This window comes from Xiphophorus hellerii, chromosome 4, assembly GCF_003331165.1.
Source record: "Xiphophorus hellerii strain 12219 chromosome 4, Xiphophorus_hellerii-4.1, whole genome shotgun sequence".
Classification (NCBI taxonomy): Eukaryota; Metazoa; Chordata; class Actinopteri; order Cyprinodontiformes; family Poeciliidae; genus Xiphophorus; species Xiphophorus hellerii.
In genome coordinates this window covers 898,682-914,338 of record NC_045675.1, presented here as the reverse complement: position 1 = coordinate 914,338, position 15,657 = coordinate 898,682, and the positions used below count along the sequence as shown (strand labels likewise).

The window sequence follows — 15,657 nt, the reverse complement described above, 5'->3', positions numbered from 1 at the left end:
TCAGGTCATCACCTGCAGCTGGTGCAGTAAGAAAGGCCTGCTGGCCACCAGCGGCAGCGACGGGACGGTCCGGGTGTGGAACGTGACGAAGAGCCAGTACACGCTGCAGCAGACCTGCGTCTTCAACAAGGAGTGAGTTCCTCTGTCCCACAAAACTGCCCTGGATCTCCTGGGGATAAACGTAGCGGAGCAGCAAGTGGAAGCAAAGGGTTCATGGTTAGCATAGTGTTAGCATAGGGTTCAAGGTTCAGAGGTGAACACCGCTAAATAGTTAGCTTCACTAACCCTAGAGTGCTAGTCGTAAATATTAATTACGCTAATGTTAAAACGTTACACCAACATAGTAACTAGCAGAAGCTAATGCTAAAGCATTAAAGCACTAAATTTCACCAAGTTGACTTTCCCAACATGACGGTGGGATTTGTAGTTTTTATCAGTTTTCAAGAATTATTGACTTAACATAACCGCCTATAACTTTCTGAGAAGTTACTTGTAAGTTAGTTTTGTCTTATTTCAAGTGTACTGAGATATTTGCACTGGAAATGAGAGGAAAACACTCGGTAAGATTTTATGTTTTTGCAGTGTGAAATCTTTGGTCCAGTGTAGAAATCTGGGCTTCAGAAACTATTTATTTAATCTTTTCTTAGCAGTCAGTCATGGAAGTTGAGCGTCCATGACTGTGTGTCTCTGTCTGTCCTCCAGCGATGGCTCCTCGGAGGACGGGATGTCCGCTCTGGGCTCCCCCAGCGACCCTTGCCTGTCTCCTCTGGCCTGGAGTGTGACTGGAAAGTATCTGGCATCAGCCATGGAGAAAATGGTCAACATCTGGCAAGTTAACGGTAAAGCTCCTGTTTCCTGCTGCTGTTCCCCTCCCATCCTGTAGGGGGAGACATACAGATGCAGGTTTATGTGTGAAAGCTGGTTCAGATCTGGCTGGTCCTCCTGCAGGCGGTAAAGGCCTGCTGGACGTGCAGCCCCACTGGGTGTCGGCGCTGGCGTGGCCGGAGGAGGAGGCGGAGTCTCTGTGGTGCGGCGAGCCCAAAGACATGCTGCTGGTGGGCCGGATGGACGGGTCGCTGGGCCTCATTGAGGTTCTGGATGCCTGCGACATGCACTGCAGCGAGCTGGAGCACTGCTACAGGAAAGACGGTAGGAACGATGTGACCTGAACCAGATATTTCCATGTTCCATGTGTCGCCCCCCAGTGGCCGTCTGAACGATGGATCAGATTTTTGAATGCATCACAGGCCAGTTATATGTGGAAAGTTTGAAAAACTGAAATAAACAGTAATTAATGGGGAAAAACTACAACTAACTGGAACTGTGTTGTACGTTTATAAAACTAACTAGAACATACTGAAATTATAGAAGTAATATTCTTTGTTTTCCTTTTTAATAGCCTTTTGATGTGATGTGGATAAATCATGGCGCCCCATAATCCTCCTGGCGGCTACGCTATGCTAGTCCACAAAATGGAAACAGCAAAAGTTGGGAGGAAACTTCAGTCAGTTGATGTTCACCAATAATTGAATAATTTCTTTGAAAATTGTATCTTTTATGAAGTATTCAGAACCAAATCAATATAAACATAATCACAATAAAATACTTTGACTTTTTGAATTCTGTACATAAAATTAACCAAACTATTAAAAACAACTAAAACTCCTACTGTAACTAATAAAAACTAAACAATATTTAATTAATAATAACTTACAAAAACTAGCAAACAGACTCTAAAACCTAATTAAAACTAACTGAACGAGGCAAACAAAAAGTGAAAATGAAATGAAACTAAACTATAATTAAAATCCCCAAACTCTCCTCATCTTGTTCTGACTCGGATAATTATCACATTTTGCCTGAATCTGCCGCTGATTCCCGACAGACGTCACTTCAACAACAAAACCAGCAACATGGCGGACGGCAACTTTAAAATCAAGATGCGCTCCACCATTAGCCTCCATGTTTACTCCCACTGAGCATGCTCAGTAGATGTGATGTTACTGCGCCCTCTGCTGGGCCTGCAGGAAACGTTTAGGTTGTTTCACCCAGGAGATCACGAACAAGTCGCATCTATCTAGAAATGTGGAAAAAGAATCAGATTTCAGGACAGATCTGAACATCAGGGCCTGCAGCGTGAGCATGTGAGTGTCGCCCCCCAGTGGCCGTGATGCACATCGCCTGGTACAGCGAGGACCGTCCGTTCGCCGTGGGATACGCCGACGGAAAGCTGCTGATCGGATCCAAGGAGCCGCTGGAGAAAGGAGCCGTGGTCGTGATCGACGCTCACAAGGTAACCGGGCCATCCGGACCTGACCAGAACCTTTCCTCCTGCCGGCGCTCATGGCGGTCTGTCCCTCAGGAGTCCGTCAGCAGCATGAAGTGGAGCCCCAACGGCCAGATCCTGCTGACCTGCGCCAAGGAGGAGACGGTGAAGCTGTGGGCCGCCCCGGACCGGGACTCGGGTCCAGGTTCCGGCTGGTGCTGCCTGCAGAGCCTGCGTCACGCCTCCCTGGTGAACGGCGTGGCGTGGTGCGGCCTGCCGGGCCGCGGACCCAGACCGCTCAGCATGCTCGCCATGTAAGTGCTCAGCTACAGCCGGGCCGACCCGAACGGTTCCGGTTCTCCTCCTGAACGGCTAACTGCTTGTCTTCCAGATGCTGCCAGAACGGCCTGGTGTCTGTCTGGACCGTTCCTCAGGAAATCTGCCACTTCCCAGAATCCTCCCGGTGCGACTCAGAGACACTGTGGGAGAACGACGCCAAACCCAAACTACTGGTAACGCAAGATTCACCTGTGGCCACCGCAGCTGAACATAAAGATTTCTCCTTCGATGAAACATTTATTTTGTTCAAATCAGATCAAAAACTAGCAAATCTACAAGAGAAGAAAAAATGTCTCGCATAAATCTGGATTTATCGATTGTTTTTGTAAAAAAAAATTAGCAATCAAAATTACAGATTTTCTTTTTTATGCTCCTTTGGAAATATTTACAAGGAATGTTGAGATATTTGTGACGATAAATGTGAGTTTTAGTTTCCTTCCATCGTGATCAGTGTAGAAGTAAGAAATACTGCCACCTGCAGGTGGAAGGTAGCATTTCTTAAAGTTCTTGACCATTTTTGCTGAAAATTTAAAAAATAAATTCACAATTGTGTGTTAGCAAAAATAAAAAGCAAATGATTTTGTGTGAATTTCCACGAAAAACTGGAGGGACTGAAAAGTTCAAGTTAAAAGTTTAACTAGTGGCGTCCAAATACCTGCAGGTGTCAAGTTTATTTTAGAAAAACGACAAAAATGTTTAATTTTGTTTTGTTTTGCTGTTGAGCATTAAAATATTTGCAATATTATAATGAAAGAAGCCAGGTGGTTGTAAAAGGACTCAATTGGGAAGTTTTTCTTTCCTAAAATCTTTTTGACAGTAATGGCTGATGATTCAGAGGTATGTGGTCGTATTCTCCATCAGCTTCAGATCAAATGAGACGTTTGGATGGTTCTGTTGCAGTCGCCGCGTTGGGCTGAGGACGGCGCCGTGTGCGTCCTCCAGCTGAAGGGACACATCACGCCGGTCCGGACTCTGGCCTTCAGCCCCGACGGCCTGGCGCTGGCCTCCGGCGGCGTCGGCGGCCTCATGAACATCTGGTCTCTGCGGGTAAGAGGCGAACATCTGGACCGACCCGACTTCTTCCCTCCTGGACTCACCTTTTGCTTCCTGTCCGACAGGACGGATCCGTCCTGCAGACCGTCGTCGCCGGATCCGGAGCCATCCAGAACATCGTCTGGATCCCAGACGTGGGCGTGGCCGTCTGCTCCAACAGGTCAAAGGTTAGACATTGGACTCTTTCTGTTCCTCCTGGTCTCCGTCGCCTTTCTCTGAGTCTGTCCCATCTCCAGGACGTTCTGGTCGTGAACTGCTCCAAAGAGTTCATGGCGTCCAACCACGTGCTGGCGACGTGCCGCTCGGCGCTGAAGCGGCAAGGCGTGGTCGGCCTCAACGCGGCGCCCTGCATGAGGGCGTTCCTGGAGCGGCTGCCGGTGATGCTGCAGGAGCAGTACGCCTACGAGAAGGTAGGCTGAGAGACTCGTCGCCATGGAAACCACTCCTCAGGCAATATCATTCTTTATTGATTAGATTGTTGTTGTTTTACTTTTTAATCCTGCCAAGTTGCTTTTTTCCTGCCAAGTTGCCGGCACAGCTGGCTGCTTGCAGACGCAGCTCCCGTCGTGTGTGTTAATCTGTGTATATTTGCTGTAACCGATTAAGGATCCATGCTTAAAGAACCCATAGATCATCAGTTAAGCTTTCCACAATGGCTGGATGTGGTTCTGTCGCTGTTCTCTGCGTTCTTCTGCTACTTTTTCTACTCTTTGTTACGGAGAACCTCGCCGAACGGAGTAGCGGCATTGTTTACCGCTATCAGTGTAAGCAATCAGCTTACACAGCTGATTGCGCTGTGTAAGCCTCTGCTGCTGCCCGGAGACGGGCCTGTGGTCCCAGAGGAATTACGGAGGAGACGCCGGGGCTGCAGGTCTGGAGTTAAACGGAGGGAGAAGAGGAGACGGCACAAACCAGCGGTACCGGCGATTATTGTGGGGAACATGAGGTCTTTGGGGAATAAGACGGACGAACTCATGGCGCTGGTTAGGACCCAGAAGGAGTACAGGGAGGGCAGTATCTTCTGCTTCACGGAAACCTGGCTGCACTCGCTTATTCCGGACTACAGCGTAGAGGTCCCTGGATTTTCCTTGGTGCGGGGGGACAGGGACTGTTTCCAAGAGTCGGAAGAAGAAGGGCGGCGGGATTGCACTTTATGTGAGTGAGAGGTGGTGTAATCCCGGTCATGTTAACGTGAAGGAACAGATTTGTAGCCCGGACATTGAACTTCTGGCTGTGGGAATGCGGCCGTATTATTTACCGAGGGAGTTTACGTCCGCCATTTTGATCGCTGTTTACATTCCCCCATCAGCTGATGCAGCGGTGCCCTGTGACGTCATCAGCTCTACTACAGCCAAACTCCAGACTCAACACCCGACCGCCTTCATGGTCATCACAGGTGACTTTAACCATGCCTCATTGGACAAAACTCTACACAACTTCCAGCAGTATGTTGACTGTCCCACCAGGGAAAACAAAATGCTGGATCTCCTGTATGCTAATGCCAAAGATGCATACAGCGCCACAGCCCTGCCCCCCCTTGGCAGGTCGGACCACATCTTGGTAAGGATGACTCCCAAGTATGTCCCCTTAGTGAGTAGGCAGCCTGTGCGCATCAGGACGGTGAGGAGGTGGACACAGGAGGCAGCTGAGGCACTGCAGGACTGCTTCGGGTCGACAGACTGGGATGTGCTCTGTGGGCCTCATGGGGAGGACATCGACAACATGTCTGACTGCATCACGGAATACATCAGATTCTGTGAGGACACTGTCATGCCAGCCCGGACCGTGCGCTGCTTCTCCAACAACAAACCCTGGATTACCAGCAACCTGAAGGCACTTTTAAACAAAAAGAAGATGGCTTTCAGGTCTGGAGATAAGGAGGAGCAGAGGAGAGTCCAGCGTGAACTCAGAGAGACACTGAGGACATGCAAGGACAACTACAGGAGGAAGCTTGAGTCCAAACTCGAGCAGAACAGTGTGAGAGATGTGTGGAAAGGAATGAAGCACATCGCTGGGTTGAAGGGGAAGGACACACAGACATCTGGGAGCCTGGATAGAGCAAACCAGTTTAACCAGTTTTTCAACAGGTTTAGCTCACCTCCTGCTACTCCCCTACCACCACCATCCCCCCACACATCCACACTGCCCCAAGTTGTTCAAACCACCTACCGGCATTCTCCTGCACACCACTTCTCCTTCAGCCCCCCATCCCCCCCTCCCCCATCTCCACTGCAGACAACAACACCTACCCCCAGCTAACGGTGACTACAGGCCAGGTTAAGAGACAGTTGGAGCGATTACACCAGGGGAAGGCTGCAGGACCTGATGGCATTACACCACGGATCCTGAAGACCTGCTCCGGCCAGCTGGCCCCTGTACTGGCACACATGTACAACCTGAGCTTGAGGCTGGAGAGAGTCCCGCTGCGGTGGAAAACATCACATGTGGTTCCTGTTCCCAAGAAGCCAAGGCCATCCGACCCAGAGGACTACAGACCAGTTGCTCTCACATCTTATGTGATGAAGGTCATGGAGAGACTGGTCCTGGCCCAGCTGAGGCCTCGGGTGAGGACGTTTCTAGACCCCCTGCAATTTGCCTACCAGCCCCACTTAGGAGTTGACGATGCCGTCATCTTCCTGCTGCAACGAGCACTTTCGCACCTGGATGGTGGAGGAGACACTGTGAGAATCACATTCTTTGATTTCTCCAGTGCCTTCAACACCATCCAGCCTCTGCTGCTGGGTGAGAAGCTGCGGAGGATGGGTGTCGACGACTCAGTGATCTCCTGGGTTACTGACTACTTGACAGGCAGGCCACAGTTTGTCCGTCTGGGCAGTGTCCTGTCTGATGTGGTGGTCAGTGACGTAGGAGCTCCACAGGGAACTGTGCTTTCTCCCTTTCTCTTCACCCTGTACACCACTGATTTCCAGTACAACTCTGAGTCATGTCACCTTCAGAAGTTTTCTGATGACTCAGCGGTTGTCGGGTGTATAGAGGATGGAGGGGAGGGGGAGTACAGGACACTGGTGGACAGCTTTGTGGAGTGGTCTGAGCAGAATCACCTGAGGCTCAACATTAGTAAGACCAGAGAGATGGTGATTGACTTCAGAAGGAAGAAGATACCTTCACGGCCACTAAAGGTCAAAGGGGAAGTGGTGGAGGAGGTGGAGGATTACAAATACCTGGGAGTTGTAATCGGCAACAGACTGGACTGGGCATCTAACACTGACGCTGTGTGCAGGAAGGGGATGAGCAGACTCTATTTTTTAAGGAAGTTGAGATCCTTCAATGTGTGCAGCAAGATGTTGGAGACCTTTTATCACAGTGTTGTTGCCGGCGCCATCTTCTTTGCTGCTGTGTGTTGGGGAAGCAGCATCAGAGCCAGCGACTCTAATAGACTGGACAAAATCATCAGGAAAGCTGGCTCTGTACTGGGACTAAGGCTGGAGTCCCTGGAAACTGTGGTGGAGAGGAGGACACTGAAGAAGGTTCTGTCTATTATGGACAATGAACAGCACCGTCTCCACCACATAGTGGACAGACAGCGGAGCACCTTCTCACATAGGCTGCTCCAGCTCCGCTGTCGTAGGGACAGATACAGGAAATCCTTCCTGCCACAGGCCATCTCACTGTACAATAAAAGCTAAATCATTGTTCTGCACTAATCAGTCCAATTTTGCACAACTGCACTGTGGCACACTTGCTGTACATATATTTACATATACATATCTGCATTTTTTTTTTTGAATCTTTGGAAGGACTGCTCTAAGTTGCTTTTTATATTAACAGCATTTCATATTTTTACAATTTATCTACAACTACTACTCAGTGGTAGTTGTTATTGTGTCTTGTCTCTATGCTGTAACTGCGAAGTAATTTCCCTGCTGGGATGAATAAAGTACTTTTATTCTATTCTATTCTATTCAAACTGACCGTTTTATCCATACTTTTTATTCACGCCGTTGGTTTTTATTTTTAAGCAGTTATGAACCAAAACCTTAAAGCTGCAGTACTTAACTTTATTAAAATATGTTTTTTACGGGGCGTGCTGTGGTGGCGCAGCGGGTTAGCACGCCCCACGTTTGGAGGCCTTAGTCCTCGACGCGGACGTCGCGGGTTCGACTCCCGGTCCCGACGACCTTTGTCGCATGTCTTCCCCCTCTCTTCACCCTCCTTCCTGTCTGCCTACTGTGGAAAAAATACGAGCCACTAGCGCCGCAAAAACTCTTTGGAGAAAAAATATATATATGTTTTTTACATATTAGTTTAAACTGTAATCATGTTGTGACAGTTTAATACGAGACAGATAATCTGTGAACAGATTCTCTCCCTGAGCAAAAACAACCAAACAAAAAAAAAAATTAATAAAAGTTACAACCTGCAGCTTTAACCTGCTGCTGCGCAGGTGTTACTCTATAAGGTGTTGCTAGGCAACCAGAGAGTTAGAGAGGTGATGCTACCCAGCTAGCTTAGCTGGCAGTGAGATGTTGAGCGGCTAAAGCCTTCCTCTGCCTACATCTCCCAGAATGCCATTCGGTTCTTGACCGGAGTTCAGTGAATATTCTATCGGACGTTTTATCTGTCGATATTGATCAGGTGTCTATTATGATATTTACTGTTACTGATTTATTGTCCGGCCCTCTGAGGCGGTTCTGAAACTGAGACGGGTCGGCCCAAACCCCCTGGTCCGTCCCTGGTTTCTGTAAACAGGAAGTGGATTTTCTGACGCCATGTTTGTTTCCCTGCAGCCTCACGTGGTTTGTGGCGAGCAGCTGGTCCACAGCCCCTACATGCAGTGCCTGGCGTCGCTGGCGGTTGGCCTCCACCTGGACCAGCTCCTGTGCCGCCCGCCCGCCCCACCCCACCTCCGCCGCTGTCCTCCGGAGTCCGGTACCGCCGTCTGGAGCGCCAGCGAGTGGGCGTGGCTCGACTGCTTCTCCACCACCGTCAAGGCGGCCGAGGCCCTCGCCCGCGGCGCCATGTTCCCGGACTCCTTCTGCGTTCCTGACCTGGAGCCGGTGCCCAAGGAGGAGATGGCTCTGGTGATGGTGAGAGGCGGCGGCGGCGGTCTGACCGGCGGCTCTGCGGCTCACACTAACACTCCGTCTGTTTCCAGGACAACGGGAAGTGGGCGGCCGGGATGGACGAGCAGATCATGTCCTGGGCCACGTCCAGGCCGGAGGTAGATCCAGACCCGCCTCCTGGAGTCGTCTGAAGGCCCGACCCGTCTCACCTGTGTTTGTTTGTTTCCAGGACTGGCACCTGGGGGGGAGGTGTGACGTCTTCCTGTGGGGAGCGGGTCGGCACGGCCAGCTGGCCGAGGCCGGCAGGAACATCCTGGTTCCGACCACCGCCCCGTCCTTCTCACAGGCCCAGCAGGTCTGAAGACACACCAGCAACCGCTAACTCACATGCTAGCTGCACTAAGCCTAAAGCATTAATCAGAATCAGTGCTTTAGGGTTAAGCTAATGCTAAATTGTTGCACCATCACAACATTGAGCAGTAGCTAATGCTAATCCTACATGACATCATATGTGCTTGTAGCTACCGCTAAATTGCTACACCAGCAGCATTTAGCAGGGACTAGCACTAAATTGTGAAACCAAAATAGTATTTAGCAGTAGCATATGCTAAAGAGTTCTACAAACACACTGCTTAGCATTAGCTAATATTGAAGCGCTACACCAACATGCTATGCAGCTAAAAAATGAGCGAACATGAGGAGACGAAGGGAAACGGCTGAAAAAAATAATTAGAATTTATCTGAAAAATTTCTTTAGGTGTCGCTAAATCCGCTCAACGTTTTCAAGGTTAGCGAAAGGTATTAACAGAAAATAAGCTGCACTATTAGCGCATTAGCGGATGTGTCTCCCACTGGATTAGCCTGAACCTGATCAGCTGTTGGTTCTGCAGGTGGTTTGTGGTCAGAACTGCACCTTTGTGATCCAGCCCAACGGGTCGGTGTTGGCCTGTGGAGAGGGCAGCTACGGCCGCCTGGGACAGGGGAACTCCGACGACCTGCACGTCCTCACCATCATCTCCGCTTTGCAAGGTGAGCCGTCCCCCAGTGACCAGAACCGGTTTGGACACTAGAACCATCCAGAACACCAGTGGTTTGGTTTTCCCCCTCCAGGATTCGTGGTGACCCAGCTGGTGACGTCGTGCGGCAGCGACGGCCACTCCATGGCTCTGACGGAGAGCGGCGAGGTCTTCAGCTGGGGGGACGGCGACTATGGCAAGCTGGGCCACGGCAACAGTGACCGCCAGCGGCGACCGCGGCAGATCGAAGCGCTGCAGGGAGAGGAGGTGGTCCAGGTGGGTCCGTCTGCAGGAACCGCTGCATTTGAACCGCGGGTTCTTCTGCTCTTGGTCCTCACGCTCTCTGCCCTGCAGATGTCGTGTGGATTCAAACACTCTGCGGTGGTGACGGCCGATGGGAAGCTTTTCACCTTCGGGAACGGAGATTATGGCCGACTGGGGCTGGGAAACACGTCCAACAAGAAGCTTCCGGAGAAGGTGACGGCTCTGGAGGGTTACCAAGTGGGACAGGTGAGCGATCCCCATCAGCCGAGTTCTGATGGACAGAGGACATTAGCGGCTCAAGCTGTCGGTTCTCCTCAGGTGGCCTGCGGTCTGAACCACACGCTGGTCGTCTCTGCAGACGGAAGCATGGTGTGGGCCTTCGGTGACGGAGACTATGGAAAACTGGGACTCGGGAACTCGACGGCCAAGTCTTCTCCCCAGGTAGGATTGGGCTGAAGAGGGACGAGCTGAGCTGAGCTGTTTGGTTTGTAACTCTGGTGCTGTCTCTAACTCCGCAGAAAGTGGACATCCTCTGTGGGACGGGGATCCAGAAGGTGGCCTGTGGGACGCAGTTCTCCGTGGCTTTAACCAAAGACGGCAAAGTTTACACCTTCGGCCAAGGTCACCTCCATGTTCCTGATCTGTCTGCTCTAAGATCCTCATAATAATAATAATTATTATTATAATAATAATTATAATAATAATAATTATAATAATAACCGCTTAGTGTTTCTAATGTTGAGATGTTTTCTTGCGTCCCATTAAGACCGGCTGATCGGACTCCCAGAAGGCCGAGCTCGGAACCACAACCGGCCCCAGCAGGTTCCGGCGCTGTCCGGGATCCACATTCAGGACGTGGCGGTCGGCGCCGAGCACACGCTGGTTCTGTCCTCCACCGGAGACGTCTACGCCTGGGGCAGCAACTCGGAGGGACAGGTAACCCGCTGCCCGACCGGACCGACCCGACCGGGTCCACAGGTCCGGTCCTGACCCGCTCTGTTCCCGATCCCGCAGCTGGGTCTGGGCCACACCAACCATGTCAGAGAGCCCACGCTGGTGACGGCGCTGCAGGGGAAGAACATCAACCAGATCTCGGCTGGACGCTGCCACAGCGCCGCCTGGACGGCGCCCTGCGTGCCACCGCGCGCGCCAGGTAGGCCCGGTTCTGAACCACCGGTCCGGTTCTTGCTCTTCTGTTCAGTCCTAATTAAGTAATGAGTTATTGGACCTTAAAATAAGCCACGTGGTTCTGGTCAGACCCAGAGCCGGCCCTAAGCATAAGCGAGCTGAGCAGCTGCTTACGGGCCAAATCTTCACTGTAGATCTGGAATGTTGTTAAATAAATCCTGATGCAGAATCTCCTCAGCCTCCATCTTTTCTCCTCCTCCTCCTCGTCTTCGTCGCCTTCAGGCTCGTCGGTTCCGCTCCAGCTGGGCCTCCCGGTGGCGGTTCCGCCTCAGTACAGCGGGCTGAAGGAGGTCAGCATGGAGGCGGTAAGGACACGGCTCCGCCTCCTCTACCATTTCTCTGACCTCATGTACTCGTCGTGGCGGCTGCTGAACCTCAGCCCCAACAACCAGGTGAGATCAGAACCGCAGCAGAACCTCCAGAACCCGGCCGGCCGTCCTCACTGCCTGTTTTTCCGCAGAGCTGCACCTCCCACTACAACGCCGGGACCTGGGGCATCGTTCAGGGCCAGCTGCGCCCCCTGCTGGCCCCCCGGGTCTACACACTGCCCATGGTGCGCTCCATCGGGAAGACCATGGTTCAGGGCAAGAACTACGGCCCGCAAATCACCGTCAAGCGGATCTCCACCCGGTCAGTGACCCGCCCGCTTTGTAAACCCACTTTAGAGTCCAGAACCCGACTGACGCTCCGGTTCCTCTCTCCTCCTCGGCTCCCCAGCGGCCGGAAGTGCAAACCGATCTTCGTCCAGATCGCCCGGCAGGTGGTGAAGCTGAACGCCTCCGATCTGCGGCTGCCGTCCCGCGCCTGGAAGGTCAAGCTGGTGGGCGAGGGGGCGGACGACGCTGGCGGCGTGTTTGATGATACCATCACCGAGATGTGCCAGGTATTCCCAGCTCTGAGCTTCCCTCACCGACTCCAGGGGTTTCCTGGAGTTTCCTGGAGTTTCCAGGAGTTTCCAGGCGACTGATGGTGGGAATGTTTTGCAGGAGCTGGAGACGGGTGTGGTGGACCTGCTGATCCCCTCCCCTAACGCCACCGCAGAGGTCGGCTACAACAGAGACAGGTGAGCAGCATGAAAGCTGTAAAATCCCGCCATCAGTGAACTCACCTCATGGTTGTCAGAGTGATTGAAATGAAATGATCAAAAACGAAGCCACTAGAAAGTAATAAGCATCACCTGACGAGGAATTAATGTGACATTTTGCTCCATTTTTGTTCAGTTCAGGTTTACTAGATAAAAATCCTGTGAATTTTGTTTAATTCATGAGAAAAATCTGAGCTGCGTTGGAATTAAAACACAGTAAATTATGATAAATAATATTAAAGCTTTATGGCCTGACTGCTCCCAAAACCGTCACGGGGAAATTTTTGGACGACAGAAAATTTGTTTCTGCATCTGTAAAAAGAAAATAATGTTTCTGCAAAAGTTGAGTTAGAAGATGACTCTAATCTGTTATCAGTATTGCAGCTGCATCGATCTAATCTTCTTGTTTTCCTCCAGGTTCCTGTTCAACCCGTCCGCCTGCCTGGACGAGCACATGATCCAGTTCAAGTTCCTGGGCATCCTGATGGGCGTGGCGGTGCGCACCAAGAAGCCGCTGGACCTGCACCTGGCGCCGTTGGTATGGAAACAGCTGTGCTGCATCCCGCTGCAGCTGGAGGACCTGGAGGAGGTGGACCTGCTGTACGTCCAGACGCTGAAGAGCATCCTGCACATCGAGGACAGTGGCATCACCGAGGACAGCTTCCACGAGGTGGGACAGCCTGTTCTGACCCGGTTCTGATCGGAGAACACCTTGCACGAGTTGGGGACCGGGACCCGGACGGGCTGGGACCGACCGTTCTGATCCGAGTTAGAATAGAATACCTTTATTCTTCCTCCTGTGCAGCCTGTCAACAGACGGTTCCTCAGGCTGCAGCACATCTACGTACAAATTAAAAGTTTAGATAATAATCTCCCAACTTTTAATGGACTTTTTACAGAATTGTATCTATTCCTGTGTATTTGGAAGTTCTGACCTGTGGAATCATTTTCCTTGATTTACACAAGTTGTTTTGGCTCAAATCGAAATGAACGTTTCCTGGATCCTTAAACGCCACCTGGGTCTGTGGAAACTTGGGTAGTAAACACCAGAACCAGCCTGTTGGTGGCGCTCCAGCTGCTGCTGTTGGTCTGTCAGGCCCGCTCAGGTTGGTTCTGTTGGTTCTGTTAAGCCCGGTCCTGCTGGTTCTTTTCCAGATGATACCTCTGGACTCGTTCGTGGGTCAGAGCGCGGACGGGAAGATGGTTCCCATAATTCCCGGCGGAGGCAGCATCCCGCTCTCCTTCTCCAACAGGAAGGAGTACGTGGAGCGGGCCGTCGAGTACCGGCTGCACGAGATCGACCGACAGGTAAACGGAGTCCTGCGGGACCGGAACCGGAACCGGAACCGCTCACTAACCTGTCCGTCCTCCTCCCATCCGCCAGGTGGCAGCGGTGCGTGAGGGCATGTCGTGGATCGTGCCGGTGCCGCTGCTGTCGCTGCTGACGGCGCGGCAGCTGGAGCAGATGGTGTGCGGCATGCCGGAGATCTGCTGCGAGGTTCTGAAGAAGGTGGTCCGGTACCGGGAGGTGGACGAGCAGCACGCGCTGGTCCAGTGGTTCTGGCAGACCCTGGAGGAGTTCTCCAACGAGGAGCGCGTCCTCTTCATGCGCTTTGTCTCCGGGCGCTCCCGGCTGCCCGCTAACACCGCCGACATCTCACAGCGGTTCCAGATCATGAAGGTGGACCGGGTGAGTGGACCGACCCAAACTGACTGGGACCGACCCAAACCGACTGAGACAACTTTCCACATTCCTCACTGCAGTTGACCCGGTTCTGCTCAGAAACAAACAGAACTAGCTTCTGGCCCACTTAGCAAACCCAGAGATGATGCTACAAAACCCAAACGATTAATCGATTAGTAAAACAATCGTCAACTAATTTAGTCATCGATTAATCGTCAGCTGGACCAGAGAGAAACAAATCAGAGCAGCAATTAAACCCAAACTGCACAAAATATTAATGCTGTCAATCGATTAAAACATTAATCAATCAAACGCTGCGATTAATGACTGACAGGAAGATGAGAACGGCAAAGAACATTTCACTAAATTATTCAGTTATATTTTATCAGATACGACAGCATATTACAGCCATTACAGACAGAAAAAAGACTAAATTTCTACAAAAAAACTCCAAAATTTACAGAAAAAACTTTGAGATTTCTGACTTTGAAGTCAAAATTGTAAGATTTTTTCAAACAGAAATTTACAAAATATTTTCTTGTGGGTTTTTCTAGTAAATCTTTAGATTTTTCAAATCAGAAAATTTCCACAAGTTGAAAATTTGATTATAAATTATATTCTCTAATCATAGAACAGAAAAAGTGTGAGCGTACTCTGGAGGTTGTAGATAAAAAAAGGAGTAAATTTCAGCCAAAATCTCAGAAATCTTTAGAAAAATCTTTAGATTTCTTTAGATTTTTCCTTTTTCTTTTTTGGCTTTCCAGCCAAAAAAGACTTTCCATCATCTTCAAAGGCCTTTACTAGATCATCATAAAAAACTGATTGCATTTTTAAAATTATAGATAGAATAAAAAAATTTTATTAAAAATTATTTTAGCATATTTTTAATTTTATTTGTCAAATTCAGTTGAATTGGACTTCATAGTGACTAGTCAGAACGCCAGCAGTTAGACGGACGGACGGCTGTATCCTCTCTGCTGACGCTCTCTGTTCCTCCTCAGCCGTACGACAGCCTCCCCACCTCCCAGACCTGCTTCTTCCAGCTGCGCCTGCCGCCGTACTCCAGCCAGGCCGTCATGGCCGAGCGGCTGCGCTACGCCATCAACAACTGCCGCTCCATCGACATGGACAACTACATGCTCTCCCGCAACGTGGACAACGCAGAGGGCTCCGACACGGACTACTGATGCTTCCACGCGACCGCAAACTCTTTTACATCCGTTTTATTTCTCTAATATCGGCACAACTTTCATTTCTCTCTGTGGTTTATTAGTTTTTATCATGGAAATCCACAGGAAGTGTGTTAATTCTGGTTTCCTCCCACAGAGCTATTTGGAAACGTGTACAGAATATCTGGGTAAAGATTGTACATTGTGTAAAATGCTTCATTAGGAAAATGTTTTGCATTGTATCCATATTTATTGTTTTCATTGGCGGCAGCGAGTTTCCCAAAGCAAACAAAATAAAAAAATAAAAAAAATGCTGCAGAACTGATCTGTTGAAATATGGAACCTCTATGGAAAGCAAAAATTAAAGCCACTAAAGGATCAACTCTACATGTTCTCTAGAATAGAAAGTACTCCTGGTTCAGTTGATCTGTTTTTTGTGTCTCTGCTCTGTTTTCTTAAACTAAAAGACAGAAACTTAAAGTTTCATAAAATGGAGCAGTTAGTGGCTTCATCTAGGAGAGAAACAGACAGTCTTAAAGGATACAGGATGAAGGAGAGACAGGAAGTTAA

General features: G+C 50.2%; 1 protein-coding gene across 1 annotated transcript in view; it reads left to right on the top strand.

Moving 5' to 3' along the window:
- Positions 1–15,408, top strand: part of herc1 (HECT and RLD domain containing E3 ubiquitin protein ligase family member 1) — a 41,094-nt gene extending 25,686 nt beyond the window's left edge. Inside the window, exons 41-67 of the mRNA XM_032560822.1 lie at positions 5–132; positions 703–839; positions 949–1,149; positions 2,163–2,293; positions 2,363–2,580; positions 2,658–2,778; positions 3,506–3,652; positions 3,724–3,825; positions 3,895–4,068; positions 8,407–8,706; positions 8,775–8,840; positions 8,912–9,037; positions 9,573–9,711; positions 9,793–9,974; positions 10,053–10,208; positions 10,281–10,403; positions 10,481–10,583; positions 10,729–10,898; positions 10,977–11,115; positions 11,373–11,542; positions 11,611–11,780; positions 11,868–12,033; positions 12,137–12,213; positions 12,652–12,904; positions 13,390–13,542; positions 13,619–13,924; positions 14,920–15,408. Of these exons, the coding sequence (XP_032416713.1) occupies positions 5–132; positions 703–839; positions 949–1,149; positions 2,163–2,293; positions 2,363–2,580; positions 2,658–2,778; positions 3,506–3,652; positions 3,724–3,825; positions 3,895–4,068; positions 8,407–8,706; positions 8,775–8,840; positions 8,912–9,037; positions 9,573–9,711; positions 9,793–9,974; positions 10,053–10,208; positions 10,281–10,403; positions 10,481–10,583; positions 10,729–10,898; positions 10,977–11,115; positions 11,373–11,542; positions 11,611–11,780; positions 11,868–12,033; positions 12,137–12,213; positions 12,652–12,904; positions 13,390–13,542; positions 13,619–13,924; positions 14,920–15,105 (4,344 nt within the window). The 3' untranslated portion in view covers positions 15,106–15,408. The remainder of the gene's footprint in view (positions 1–4; positions 133–702; positions 840–948; positions 1,150–2,162; positions 2,294–2,362; positions 2,581–2,657; positions 2,779–3,505; positions 3,653–3,723; positions 3,826–3,894; positions 4,069–8,406; positions 8,707–8,774; positions 8,841–8,911; positions 9,038–9,572; positions 9,712–9,792; positions 9,975–10,052; positions 10,209–10,280; positions 10,404–10,480; positions 10,584–10,728; positions 10,899–10,976; positions 11,116–11,372; positions 11,543–11,610; positions 11,781–11,867; positions 12,034–12,136; positions 12,214–12,651; positions 12,905–13,389; positions 13,543–13,618; positions 13,925–14,919) is intronic.
- Positions 15,409–15,657: the final 249 nt, after the last annotated feature.